This window comes from Mesoplodon densirostris, chromosome 5 (assembly GCF_025265405.1).
Source record: "Mesoplodon densirostris isolate mMesDen1 chromosome 5, mMesDen1 primary haplotype, whole genome shotgun sequence".
In the NCBI taxonomy this organism is placed as follows: Eukaryota; Metazoa; Chordata; class Mammalia; order Artiodactyla; family Ziphiidae; genus Mesoplodon; species Mesoplodon densirostris.
The window spans coordinates 6,156,490-6,171,112 of record NC_082665.1 but is presented as its reverse complement, the minus strand read 5'-3'; the positions used below and the strand labels follow the sequence as shown (position 1 = coordinate 6,171,112).

The 14,623-nt window shown below is 45.2% G+C and overlaps 1 protein-coding gene across 1 annotated transcript; it reads right to left on the bottom strand.

Annotated features, from left to right (window-relative positions):
• Positions 1 to 384: 384 nt before the first annotated feature.
• HMGN1 (high mobility group nucleosome binding domain 1) lies at positions 385 to 6,143 on the bottom strand. Its single transcript, XM_060098472.1, has 6 exons — positions 5,946 to 6,143; positions 5,589 to 5,621; positions 5,472 to 5,501; positions 5,339 to 5,389; positions 2,158 to 2,286; positions 385 to 518 (listed from the first exon to the last, which is right to left on the bottom strand). The coding sequence occupies exons 1-6, from the start codon at positions 5,958 to 5,960 to the stop codon at positions 471 to 473; spliced, it is 306 nt and encodes a 101-aa protein (XP_059954455.1). The 5' UTR covers positions 5,961 to 6,143; the 3' UTR covers positions 385 to 470.
• Positions 6,144 to 14,623: the final 8,480 nt, after the last annotated feature.

The following is a 14,623-nucleotide window of genomic DNA, read 5'->3' as shown; positions in this document are numbered from 1 at the left end:
TTACAGAGTGCACAAAATTCTGCCCAGGAGAGCCAAGATCAAGGGGTGAGTGGTTTGCTTTAGGAAACAATTCTACCAAAAACGTGGGAAGAGAAGTAATTTAAAGTGTTTAAGACATTAAATGCACAGCTGACTCCAAACTGCCATTAAGTATGCTTTGTATTACAGGATATAAAAGCTACCCCCCATCTGTGGAATGTTAAGCTGACACCCAAGACAATCAAAGCCTCCCATATTCAATATCCCACTATTTTCTGGTTGTACCAAAAAATAAACAACCAGCAAATGATTTCACCTCTTAAAAAAAAGCATTTACACTTAAAAAATGGGATGAGGTGGGATTCCTTCCTTTTTAAAAATGTTTCTAGAGCTACTAAAAAACTTGCATTTACAAAATAGTTGATAAAAATATTCCTCTGGATTGTACAAGAAGGGAGACAGGGACCACTGATAGGACCAGGTGTGTGATATTAATCAGACTTGGCTTCTTTCTCTCCTGCTTCATCAGAAGCTGTGCTCTGCAAAATCAAAGGAAAAACAGTGATCGAACATTTGACTTCTGTGTCAGTGTTATAATGTTAGAGATATTTAGCACTTAATACAGTGTAAGTTTTACTCATTACAACTATTATTAAGTCTTAACAATACATTCAACCCTCATTATTTGTAGATTCTGTATTTATAAATTTACTGACTCACTAAAATTTATTTGTAACCCCTAAATCAATACTCATGTTTCATGTTCCATGGTCATGTACGTGCAGATACACAGCAGCAAAAAATATGAGTCACCTGACACAGACCTTCCCAGCTGAGGCCCTTCTGCCTTGTTTCAGCTGTAACACTGTAAACAAGTGTCTTTTTCACACTCTATTTAGTGCCACACATTTCACATTTTTTTTGTGCTTTTGGCCAACAACGTTGACTAGACAAGTATAGTGTTGTCCAGTACTATGTGCTGTGCAAGAAGGTTGTGACGTGCCACGTGGAGAAGACACACGTTAGACAGCTTCACTGAGGCACGAGTTACGGTGCTGTTTCTGTTGGCCCTGAGTTCAATATTAACTTACCAAAAACATACATTAAACAGACACACATAAAATAAGGTTGTGGTTTGATCTGTTGGATGGAAATGTTGTGATGAGAACATTTTGAGAATTTCCACTATGAGCAACTGTCCAGTACATAGAGCAACCTTATAGAACACAACCATCATGGATACCGAGAATCAACCGTAGTTGATAAAAGGGATCAGAAGGCCTCATTCGCCCCTTATAACTGGATTAGTTAATTTCATCTTACTGTCATACAATATTTGACTTGGGGTTAGATTTAGGAATTTGAGACTGCAGATCGGGGGAGTGAGTAGTTATTACTTTAAAATCTGATCTATAAATATAAAAGTCTAAAAATTAATATTCTATTTATATTTTCTGCTTAGCCAACGTTAAAAAAAAAAGGCTTGGCTTAAGAAGTTATTTACCACAACCTTGCAACACACTTTTTTTTTTTTTAAAGGTAAAACCTCTTTTTCTCAGAGCTTAAAAGGATAAAGATTAAGGACATCAATCTTTTTAATTGCTTAATCTAAGTTACTACTTAATCCTAGATAAGTGGCTTTTAAGAAAAATAAGCCTTCTTTATTAGAAAGTGGGAAAAGTATGACAAACGAAGGGAATCGATTAAAAAAAATTTAAAGCAATATCCAGAATATAAAAACCAAACAAGATTATTAACAGTTCTACAGATGGCAATTTGGAAAAAAAAAAAAAAAAAGACTAGAATATTTGTTTAAAGAAAACTCCTAGGTCATGTTAAAGAAAAATGTGTTCTACCATTTAGTAAATTAAATCTTTTTAAAAACTCACACCAGCAATTAAATTAATGAACCTCATATACAATAAAGATCATGAATCTGAGTTTGAAATTCTGAGTACATTACAATTTCTTGTTCACTCACTTAAAAAAACCCATTTACACATATATTTTCAAATATGATCTAATGCACAAAAATAATCTGTCCATTCACTTGGGACTTACTGTACAAAACTTTGTTCAATATCATAAAGGATAAAGACTGCCTTATCCGCTACATAAAAATATAGTTTATTATCCACTCTTCAGAGTCAAAATGAACAACACACAAACACTTCTGACCTCCTCATTTTTAGTTTCTCCATTTTCTGCAGGTAAGTCTTCTTTAGTCTCTTGGTTAGCCACTTCAGCCTGTTTTCCCTTTGCTCCCCTTTTCCCTTTTGTTTGCACTTTTTTGTCGGAAGATTTATCCTGTGACAGAACAAGAGTATATTTTAAGTATCAACTCTGCACTTACTAACATTTTCTGACTTGCTAGAGAGATTGCATCCACCGCAGTTGCAACGTTAACGCAGTCGTGTGTCACTCTGAGTTACAGGACACACCTTAAGGTCCACCCCCAGTAATCAGGACCACACAGCACACTGAGGAAACCCCTAACAGCACCTGCACACCAAGCGTCATCAAACTTACAACAATTAAACCTAAAGCCTCAGCTACAACCCTTCTCCACTTTCTCAATTACCTGCTATTCTCTAAAGTTCCACGTGAGAGAACAAATGAAGTGAAGAACTGCTGGAGGAATCTCTTCCCCACTGTAACCCTACCCACCCCCAAACTCTTTAAGCAGGAAAAATAATCAGACTGTCAAATAACCACTGTCTTGACAAGATGGTTACCCTAACAGTAAGACCATTCACCTGAGAAAAGCACCATGTTGTTAAGGTCAGACTGACTATCCTACTACAGTTCTGCTAGTCCCTTGATATCATATAATGAGTAGCTAAAAGGATCAATTTTGAGTTTATCGTTTTCATTTAGGTGTTTGAAGAACCTGAAAAGCACAGGTGTTAGTATGATGATAAAAGAGATTCAAAGGTTAAGCCACTTTAAAGTAATATAAAACAGTATTTCTGGACACCATCAACTGGGAAGGCGACACTTAAGTATTTCCTGTAAGTAGAGAATGTAATTAACAGCCGACTTAGATAAGACCAATAGTGACCGATACTTCTATAATGGCATTCCATACATGAATGCATGACAACTACTAGTAATTCAGTATCTTTAGAATAAATAATAAATTACCTAAACAAACATATTTGGGACAACACTGCTACATACATTGCCACCATGAAGCGTGACAATCGTTTCTGTATTTAAAAACGATTCTTTTATAATCTGATTTCTTTAGATTTCTCATTAATAACCATTATCACAGTAACATAAAAATGTAAAACCTGAAACGTGAAAACAGAATTATTCAATAGCCTGGACTGAAATAATACCATTTTAACTATTAACAGCTGGAAAATGACACAAAACAAAATAAATCAATACGTCTGTAGTATGGTAATCAATACATCAAAAGCTTTACCTTCTGTTTAAGGCTTTAAAACGATTCGGTTAGGAAGACAAAGATATATTACTGAAACTAAAAGGGGAAAAATGCTCCTCCCCTCTCCCCATCATTTTTCCTTTGGGACAACTGAACTGACAGGTTTGTTTCTCAAGGAACACTGCCGTGAAAACTTACCTGTTGATTATATCTGACGTCCCAAACCCAAGTGGAGGTAAAATTTGAACTTTTTTCATTAAAAAACTATTATAGGGCAAATCAAAATACAGACGCAGGTAAATAAAGAAAGAAAAATTTGGGCTTCCTTGGCGGCACAGTGGTTAAGAATCCGCCTGCCAATGCAGGGGACATGGGTTTGAGCCCTGGTCCGGGAAGATCCCACATGCCGCGGAGCAACTAAGCCCACATGCCACAAATACTGAGCCTGTGCCCTAGAGCCCGTGAGCCGCAACTACTGAGCCCGCGTGCTGCAACTACTGAAGCCCGTGCTCCTAGAGCCCGTGCTCTGCAACAAGAGAAGCCGTTGCAATGAGAAGCCCGCACACTGCAACGAAGAGTACTCCCCGCTCGCCACAACTAGAGAAAGCCTGCACGCAGCAACGAAGACCCAAGACTGCCAATAAAAATAAAATAATTTTTAAAAAAAATTAAAGAAAATTTTAAGAGAAAACAGGCATGGTACTCCAGCCAATCAGTTTATTTTTAAAAGCAAATAATAAAACGTGTAATAATTAACAGTACACTGTTCAAGCAGACTTTTTGCAACCAGAGCCACTATTTTCCCCGCCTACTCGTATTTCTCGTACAGAAGTGCCCCATTGTTTTCTGGTGTAAGAAACTTCAAGTTGACATACTACGCCTACACCGTCCTTGAACCCTCCTAAAAAGGATCACAAAACAGAACTTTCTATTGGAAAAACGTTAAGATGTTTACACTCAGCTCTGTACAATGTTTAAAGAAAGAAATGAAAGAAATCTTTGATTATGCAGTGTGTACCTTTCACCTTCACTTGTAGGAAAGGGGTAATGACGATAAGGATTTTGGGGAGAGGAGACTTCTAATAGCAAACGCCCACTTAAGTTTTGAGTACACAGAAATTAATCACACCATGAATTTCCCCTGAAGAACAAGGAAGAGCTTTACAGAGGGCGGTATCAAGGCTAAATCTAAACCAAAGTTACAAATAACATGCACACATTTAGCTTTTCCAACTTAAAGTTTCCAAAGCTACATATATATATTCAACAACTACCCAAAGACCGGCAATGTGAATAAAGCAATCACGAATCTATTCTAGAGCAGCAACCATTATACTATTTACGATAAAATAACTTAGTGAACTCCTATACATATAATGGTATATAAAATACTTTTAGAAGACTGTTAATCATGTTTTCAGAGAACACAGCTCTTGATCTACCCCTGGACATAAGATATGTCCCTCTGCCTTGCCTCGAGCACCTTATATGCAAAAACTTACACATTCCCCATCTCCTGGCCTCAGTCCTAGCCTTGCTGATATTGTCAAAAGAGGAAGTACAAGCATGCAACCAACAGAGGATCCCTAACCAAAACATACACAACACAAATAGTGGATTTCCCTGGTAAGCGAAAGTTATTCTCCAATATTTTTAGCCGTCTTAAGCTTCCCAAATTCTGCAGCAGCATTAAGGTGATACATTATGTTCCCGTAAACCGGGAGGATGACTACATCTACTGTATTTCACCCAAACCAGAAAAAGCATTGTTTACTGAAATTACTATAACATAAAATTAAAGTGATAAATAAGGTAACACTACGACTTTTTAGGAGACTATGACATCAAACTGTAGTTGATTTCGAGATACTCAAAGTCAAGACCTCAGCTGCTGGCAATGCGCGTTAGGTAGCACTGCAGCATTTCGAAGACACCACGATCTCTTAAGGTGAGTGTGAAACCTACCTTTCCTGCCGCCTTTTTTGGCTTCGTTTCCACTTTTGCAGGAGCCGGTTTCTGAAAGGCAAGGATAGCACTGAGTCTCCTCCCTGGGTACGATCCCACGGAAAAGAAAGGTCAAGGGGCTCGCTTTACTTACAGCTGACAACCTCGCCGATCTCCTCTTGGGCTGTGGGAGAAAAAAAGGGAAAATGAGCAAGGAATGCGGGGTGCGGTGCAAACCGAAACCACCCCCGGGAGAGGAGCGGGGTCTTACCTCCTCCTTCGCCGCCCCCTCGGCGGAGCTGACCTGCGGGAGAAAGCAGACGGCGAGTGGACGCAGCCCGCAAACAAAAGTGCCCGCGCATCCCTCGCCCGCCCGCCCGCGAGAACAATGCCCGGCCGCGTGACGTCAGCGGCTTCCCGCCGCCGCGTTCGAATCTCCCACCCTGCTCCTCGGGCCGCCGAACGTTCCAGAACGGCGCGCCCGGAGCCGCCGAGCGCCCGCCCGCCGTAGGTCCGGGCGCCTCCCGGGCCCAGCGCTGCCGAGAGCGCGGCGGGCCTGGGCCTCGCGGGGCGCCGGGGCCGGCCGGCCGGCGGAGGGGGGTGTGTGCGGGCCGCGGCCGCCGCTCACCTTCCTCTTGGGCATCGTGGCGGCGGGGCGGGCGCGTGCCGGGTGCCTGCGGGCCGCGGCGCGCCGAGAGCCTTAACGAAGCTGGGCTGCCTGGCCGCTACCGCTCCTCCCGCCGCCCGAGCTGCTGGGACCCGCGGCGGGGGCGGTGGGAGAACCGGATGGAACCGGATTGGGAGCCCGCCCCCTCCTCCCCCCGCATTCCCCAGCCGCGGGCTCCCCCTCCCCGTCGGCCGGGCCGCCCCCCGCCCCCGCCCATTGGCTACGGGGCCCACCGCGCCGCGGTCCGGGCCCCGAATAGGTGAGGCGGGCCGTCACTCGACCACTGCGCCCCGCCCCCGCTCTCGGCGCCCCTACCCGCCCGCCGTCTCGCAGGGCCCCAGACCCAGGCGAGGGGGCGGGGCCCCACAGGCAGCTCTCGCCTCACGGTAGTTTGTTTGAAGCTGAGCTGCAAAGTGCGGTCTGCGCGCCGATTGGCGGAGGCCCGCCACGTGGTCGCCGGGTGAGGCCGCTCACCACCCTGGTGCATACCTGAGCGCGCGTCAGCGCCCTGAAAACCCCAGGATACGGTCTCTCCCCTCTAGGGTCAATTGGATCTCACAGACTGGGAAGGGAGAGACAACAGGTTCAAGTACGAACCAATTTCTCCCACCTCAGTCAGTAAGAAAGGCTATCTAATAGGTCTCCCGTCTCGCTGGCCTCCGGGAAGTGGGTCCTAGTGCGCAGGAGCGGGAAGGGAGGCCGTGGGAAGGAAAGTCGGCGCGGGCACGCGCGGGGCTCCACAGCGCAGGCGCGGGTCTTTGCGAAGGACATTTAATTGCGGCCCGGCTATCATACAAGGTTGCTCGCGGTCGGGCCTTTCTGTAGCTTTTTAAAAGTCATTCGTCCATTGGGGGGCCGGGGGTGCAGGCGGTTTGTCTCAGGAGCATAGTGGGCGTCTGAGTCCCGGCCCCCACCGGCCCTAGGACGCGGGCCCACTCTCAGACCCCCGGCCGGCTGATCTACTCCTGCGCAGAAGTGAAACAGGAAGCACGCCTATCCGGCTCCTGCCTGTTTTTTAACCACGTGGCTCACCTAAGCACCTTTCTGAGGTGGAAAGAGCTTAAGGCTGGGGTGTCTGAGCTGGGAACCCCGGAACCTGTGAGGTCATATGTTAACCCAGTTTCTTTAATGAATAAGAAAATTATGTTTAGAAGGACTGATTCAGTTGGGTTGATGCAGAAAAATTTTTAATCGGAAAATTGCCAGCTGGAATTCATGGAGAAGAAGAAACACTGGAGTACTTTGAGTCCGAAAATTTGGAAACAGACTAAATGTCCACCATTTGAAAGGCCCGGAGAAACTATGACACCTTCACCTTCACGTAGTAGATTAATGAGCTACGTATTCTAGTCATTCGAAAAAGAATGAGGCCGCTCCACGGAAGAAGTGAATTTTGAAAACCACTAGTCAGACTCTGACTCCTGATCAGTAACTCTAGTGCCTTCCCTTCTCATTCAAGAAATTATTGAACTTCCCTAGTGGTCCAGTGGTTAAGACGCTGCGCTTCCACTGCAGGGGCCGCGGGTTCCTGGTGGGGGGTCTACGATCCTGCATGCTGCGCTGCGCCGCCAAAAAAAAAAATGAAAATAAAATCTCAAGTCCTTAAAGTGGCTTATATACTCCCCTGCCATCTGGCCCACTTCAAAAGGTTTTCACCGCTGCTTCCCTCGGTTCACCTTCCCAGCCTCAAGTAGGCGGGCAGTCCTGCTTCAGGACTTGCCATCTGCTGCTCCCTCTGCCTGGACTGCTTCATGCACTGCGTCAGACCAGTGCTGCTCTATTCCTCATCCCCTTTGGATCTTTGCACAGATGTCGCCGTCTCATTGAGGCCTTTCTTGACCTTTCAGTTTAGGATTGCAACTCCCCATCTCCAGTTATCTGCACAGCATCTATTGAGACTAAATGGCTATATTAAGTATAAAGTTATACGTTCATTGTCTATTTCAGGAAGAAGCACAAGGACGTGGTGCCAGTGGTTGCCTTTGGGAAGAACAATTGGGAGTAAGGTAAGATGGAAGTTTATCCTTTTCTCTCTCTCTCTCTCTCTCTTTTTTTTTTTTTTGCTGAGAACACTAGTTTTTTTCTTTTCTCCTTCTTGAGATCCATTCTGGCAATCCTGTCCCTCTCTAATATAATCTCCCCTTTTTCTGTTTCTTCCTTTCACATCACCTTGCATATTTCCTTTATGGCTCTGATCACATTCTGTAATTGCTTGTGTTTAGTTATTTGTTGCCTGTCTCCCTCACAGGAGTATGAGTTCCCTGAGGGTAGGAACCCTGTTCATCTTGACACCACTTCGTTCCCAGAAACTATTACATGTTTGTTGAATTAGTAGTTTTTTTAGATTGAAGTATAGTCGATTTACAGTGTTGTGTTAGTTTCAGGTGTACAGCACAGTGATTCATTTATACATATGCATATATTCTTTTTCAGATGCTTTTCCCATATAGGTTATTTTTCTTTATTTTTCCCCTCTCCTATTTGCATTAAAAAATGATAGCATCAGAGAGTCCAAGTTTGTGGCACAAACATGTAGTGAGCACCTTCCCTGTGCCAGTCATTGTGATAGGCCCTGGGGTAGAGAGACTGAAGGCAGGACACTGTTCCCAAGGACTTGGGGTGGTAGTTTAGTGGAGAGAATAAAGTACACAAATTGGCCTGGCCTAGTAAGGGAAAGGGGAAGCCAGAGGAAGAGGGACAGCACATCTCAAGGCGTGCAGACTTAACAGAACGTGACGGCCGTCCAGAGTCCTCAGAATGGCATGGATGGGCCCATCGACGGTGGAAAGTGAAGATTAAAGAAAAGAGGCAGAAAAAAGGGCAGCCTGCAGAAAGCATTTGATGCCAGGCTAAGGGGTTTGGCCATTATCCAAGGAGTGGGAGACATTGAAAAGTTTGGGTTTTTTTTTGTTGTTGTTGTTTTGTTTTGTTTTCTGCGTGCAGTTTGCAGGGTCTTAGTTCCCTGACCAGGGACTGAACCCGGGCCCTCAGCAGTGAGAGTTCGGAGTCCTCACCGCTGGACCTCCAGGGAATCCCGTACGGTCTTAATCAAGGGATGATGTGCTGAGATGTCAACCTCATGAAGATCTTTCTCCCATGAGAACTGAAGATGCACTAGGCCAGAGGAGAGAGACTTGTGGCCTACAGATGTTTGCTTTGGTCGGGATTTTTTTAAAGTTGCCAAAACAAGCACGTGGAGCAACCGAGAACACAGTAGGAAAACTGTTAGTATCTTTTAAAAGCTAAACAGTTACTCCATGACTCAGTAATGCCACTCCTAGAAACATACCCAACAAAAAAGCTTACGTCTGTTCACAAGAAGACATGAAATAGAATATTCATATCTGAACTATTTTATAGGCCTAAACTGGCAGCAACTTAAATGCCCACCAACAGGAGAATGGATGAATAATGGAAAAGTATGATCAATAAGAAACAGCTGTCTGCAACTCCACACAAGAGGTGGATGAATCTCACAAGCACAATGTTGAGAGAAAGATGCCAGACCACAGTACTTGTGATCCTGTTTGTACACTGTACTAAGGCAGGCACAACGAATCTAGTCTGTCTGAAGTCAGGATAGTAGTTGGGGTAGGTGGGGGGGTAGTGACTGGAACAGAGCAGCGGAGGGCTTTAGGGAGCTGGCCATCTTCCAGTTCTTTTTTTTTTTTTTTGCGGTACGTGGGCCTCTCACTGCTGTGGCCTCTCCCGTTGCAGAGCACAGGCTCCGGACATGCAGACTCAGCGGCCATGGCTCACGGGCCCAGCCACTCCGCGACATGTGAGATCTTCCCGGACCGGGGCCCGAACCCGTTTTCCCTGCATCAGCAGGCGGGCGGGCTCTCAACCACTGCGACACCAGGGAAGCCCTCGGCAATCATTTTGCACTTGGAATTTTGAGCCACATAAATATTTCTTCCAAAAATAAACAGAAATATAAAAGGTGGCATCTATAATTATGCACGCTCACACACAAGCATCTCAAACTAAAATGCCTTTGGAGGCTCGGCAGAAGACACAGGTGAGAAAAATCAGCAGCACTGGGACCCTGGCACTCTGGAGAAAGGAAGCCTCCTTGCAAGTTATAAGGTCAAGTGCAGCCTGTGGAATGCACACACAATGGAGGCCAGGAGAAGCTGAAGAGCTCAATTTGTATGTGAAATCATCTGATTTTGACATGTTGCCAAAAAAGTCTTTAAAACTTTACTGGTGATATCTAGCCAGAAATGTATACATAAGTGCACAGCTCGATGAATATTCACAAGGCGAACACAACAGTACAAGTAACATCCGGATCAAGAAATGGAAGATGGGGCTTCCCTGGTGGCGCAGCGGTTGAGAGTCCGCCTGCCGATGCAGGGGACACGGGTTCGTGCCCCGGTCTGGGAAGATCCCACATGCCGCGGAGTGGCTGGGCCCGTGAGCCATGGCCGCTGAGCCTGTGCGTCCGGAGCCTGTGCTCCACAACGGGAGAGGCCACAACAATGAGAGGCCTGCGTACCGCAAAAAAAAAAAAGAAAAAAAAAAGAAATCCCCAAGAACCTTCAGGACCTTTGTATACATTCACAGAGGTATGCTTACCACCACTCCACCCCTGGGTCCACGTGTCCCACTTTGGAAAATCGTGCGTTGATTCAGGCTGGTCGATGAGGAGGTGCTTGCAGGAATTTTAGTTTATTTTATTCATTTATTTATTTTGGCTGTGCCGTGCAGCATACAGGATCTTAGTTCCCTAACCAGGAATGAACCTGTGCCTGCTGCAGTGGAAGCATGGAGTCCTAACCACTGGACCACCAGGGAAGTCTCTCTCTTTTTTTTTTCCCAAGGGATTTTAAAAAAAAGAATTACAGGCATAATGTAGGGCAGAATAGGTGGTGATAGACAAAGTTAAACAGTTTGCCTACCCCGTGCCAGGTGCTGTCCTAGACCTAGCGATATAGTGGTGAACACAAGAGTCAAGTTGCCTGTCCTCATGAGGCTTCCATTCTAGTGGGAGTAAAAATAAAAAAGGTAATGAGATTCTTTCACAGGGTGACAGTGCCTTGAAGGAAGAAAACTCTCACAATATAGAATGTGCTGCAGGCATGCCGAATGTGGCTAGTAGATGGGATAGTCAGGAGGGGTCTCTGGGGAGAGAAGTGAAGGGTAAGATGACCTGGCCTCTGGGGGATCTGAGGGAGAAGCCTCTGGACAGAGGAGACAGCTCGTACAAAGGTCCTGAGGTAGGACTGACCTTGGCGAGTTGGAAGGAGGGAAACATGTTGTAGTTAGAGAAGAAAGCAGTGGCCAGGATGTGAGGGCAGTGGCGGAGCTATGAAGGGGACTTATGTCACTGATCTGGACTCCAAGTAGAGGTCAGGCTGAGAGGTTGGGATGTGAAGTCCGGTTGCTGGGAGGAGGCATGGGAGACCAGAGGAGACCTTTAATGTTGTCTAGGCAACAAATGACTAAGATGTTGGCTGTGGGGATGGAGATCAGTGGAGGGAGGGATTTGGGATGTGTTTTTTTTGTTTGTTTTCTTTAATTAGCAGTAATCTTTTTTTTTTTTTTTTTTTGCGGTACACTGTTGTGGCCTCTCACTGTTGTGGCCTCTCCGGTTGCAGAGCACAGGCTCCAGACGTGCAGGCTCAGCGGCCATGGCTCATGGGCCCAGCCGCTCCACGGCATGTGGGATCTTCCCGGACGAGGGCACGAACCCATGTCCCCTGAATCGGCAGGCGGACTCTCAACCACTGCGCCACCAGGGAAGCCCTGGGATGTGTTTTGGTGGAGATAACTGACAGGATTCTTCAGTGGATTGGGTGGGAGGGAGAGGAGAGAGAGTTTTGGCTAGGGGTAGTAGAAGCCCAAGTCAGCATAAACAATAAAGATGGATTATCTCCCACGACAGAGTGTTCCAGACTGGGGGATTCAGCGGCTTACTGTATTATCACAGTCTCAGGTTCTTTTCTGCCTTTTGCTGTGCTTCTGACTGCTATAGACTCCTTCTTCTGAGTTGGCTTCATCCTCAGTCTGGAAGTGCAATTCCAGATGTCACATCCAGATTTATAGCATCCAGGCAAAGCGTGTCTCTTTTCCCAGAAGCCCTCACTCGATTGCCTTTACTTACTGGTCAGAACTGGGTCACATGCAAGGGGGGATAGGATACTCTTAGAGCAAATCAAGTCCACCCCTGGAGTCGGGGTTAGGGCCAGAAGTAGAGGGTGTGGATGCCTGAACAAAATAAGGGCCCTGTGAGGAAGGACAAAGAGGGGAATGGGCTGCTCATCATCTGTGTCCAGTAGGCTGTGTGGATGGGGAGACACTCACCAGGTTGGAGACACAGGAGGCTTGAGGGGAAGCAGGTGGGTTTGGTGTTGACACATTGAGTTTGAAGTGCTTAGGGAATGTCCAGTGTTCAGCAGGCAGTTGGATCTACAGGTCTGGAGCTTTGGGGAAGGACACAGCTGAAAGAAGTGATGTGCTGTGAGGGCTGAGACCACAGGGATGTGGATAGTCACATAGGGATTGGAAAATGTCTACCACACTGACGACTAAGGATGTCACCAACTGTCCTGATGGAGCAGTTTCAGTGAGTGGTAGGGAGGGAACCAGACTTAAGTTAAAGAGGGTAGAAAGGAAGAAGTGGGAAGAGTTCCACACCCTACTGCGCTGTGCTGAATTGTACTGTATCCCAAGAAGCCCAGTGTCTGGGCCAGTTTGTCCATGTGGTGAAGATGGAAGATAAACTAGGACAGGTGTGAGCCTGTGAGCAAAAGGTGCGAAGGGAGATGATGGTCAGAGCACTTGAATGCCTGTTGTTCACTACTCTGCTGGATATCCAAGTTGCTGCAGAAAGATGAGATGCAAAGGATGCAGATGAAAGCAAAGATACAGGCCCTGATACAGGAGCTCTCAAGGACCACTATGCTCCATGAGTTGGCCAGAAATGCCCCAACACAAACAAAGAGCCCAAAGATGACCAATAGACATAGAACTTACCATGCAGTGTATATTTCTAGCCTGCTTGCAAACTTTATGGATACATGACTATATAAATACTTGTTATTAGATAAGATCACTGGAATTATTGTTATAAGCTTTCCCTTCCACCAGTCCATAGTATCGATTGTTATTTTAGAAAGAACACTAAGAAAAAAATTGGAAACTGGAAAGTGGCCACATTATTCTTTCCTGCTCCCTAGATGAGTTTGGCTTTCCAACTGTGAAAAGGAAATGTCTTAATCTGTTCGGGCTGCTATAACAAAAATGCCATAGACTGGATGGCTTATAAACAACAGAAGTATATTTCTCACCATTCTGGAGGCTAGAAAGTTCAAGATCAAGGTGATGGCAGATTCATTGTCTGGTGAGAACCCACCTCCTGGTTCATAGATTGCTGTCTTGAGCTGTGTCCTCAAGTGGCAGGAGGGGGAAGGCAGCTCTCTGGGGTCTCATTTATAAGGGCACTAATCCTATTCATGAGGGCTCCACCCCCATGACCTAATCACCCCAAGGCCCCACCTCCTAACACCATCACATTAAGGTTTAGCTTTCAACTTGAATTTTGGAGGAACACAAATATTCCATCTATAGCAGGAACACTCCCTGCATGTCTTCCAGATTGCTCAGCTTCTGTGGCTTCAAAAAAGAATCACCCCTTCACATGGGCAGCCACTCTGTAATCTTTGAGGCTTGAGCAGAGAGAGTGTACTCCATCGTTAAGGGGCACTTGTTCTACCCAACTCTTGAAATCACATGAAAGTGTTCAAGGTTTCCCTGGCTTGTGTGAACTCTAAAAACAGAGGCAAAAAAATAATAATAAATTAATTAAATAAAATAAAAGCAGAGGCAATGGTGTAGGTGTGTTCAGCTGACATGGTTTGAGGGTTGCCCCATTCATAAACCTACAGGAGGAAGCTGTCTCAAATTTGGTGAGATGTTGCCCCGCATCTGTGGTTTGGAGTGTTGGCTAGAATAACAATTAAAAGCGGAAAAAAAAATGTTTTCTTAATTCTAGTTTTACATTTTTTAGATAATAGTAATAAAAGATTTCTTTCTGAATCCTTTCTTAGATTGTAACTGACACAGTGTAATTGTTGAAGAACTCCCTTTGGTGTAATTTTCATTAAGGAAAAAATGGGAAGAAAGGGATCAGAATGTGACATTTCATTACAGTTAAATGATATAGAATGTGATTCCCATCTGAATGACCTCTCATTTTCCTTTCCATTCAGAGAATAATTAGCAAAAATAGACGAGTCTTAGATATCTTTTCCTGCCTTTTGAGCCCAGGTGTAATCCAGTTTAATTATCTGACTTATGGTCTTTACTTCACATCATTTGGCATAATTTTTCTGTTGCTTGTATTGATCATATTTGCACGTCGTACAATGCTCTTTGCTCCTTTCAGTGCTACTAGGCTATGTGATCAGCTCAGCCTACCACGTTGTGTACGAAATACCATAAATTTAGGTACGATCTAAAAAGAGCTTTTCTGTTACCAAAAGTTACCTGTCCTGTCATCTGGACCAGCAAAGTTATTCTTGCCATTAACAGCCCTAAGTGGGGTGAGTGATCTCAGACTTGTAGATTCACTGAATCTACTTATGTGCTTGTCTTGTATACAAGACATGGTGAAACTTGATGTGGAACCTTCC

Bases quoted from the DNA above. Each gene is read 5' to 3' on its own strand.
- HMGN1 (XM_060098472.1), bottom strand. The intron at 5,502-5,588 runs GTAAGACCCCGC...TTTCTCCCACAG, and splicing joins AGGGGGCGGCGAAGGAGGAG to CCCAAGAGGAGATCGGCGAG. The intron at 2,287-5,338 runs GTAGGTTTCACA...GTTCTGTCACAG, and splicing joins CAAAAAAGGCGGCAGGAAAG to GATAAATCTTCCGACAAAAA.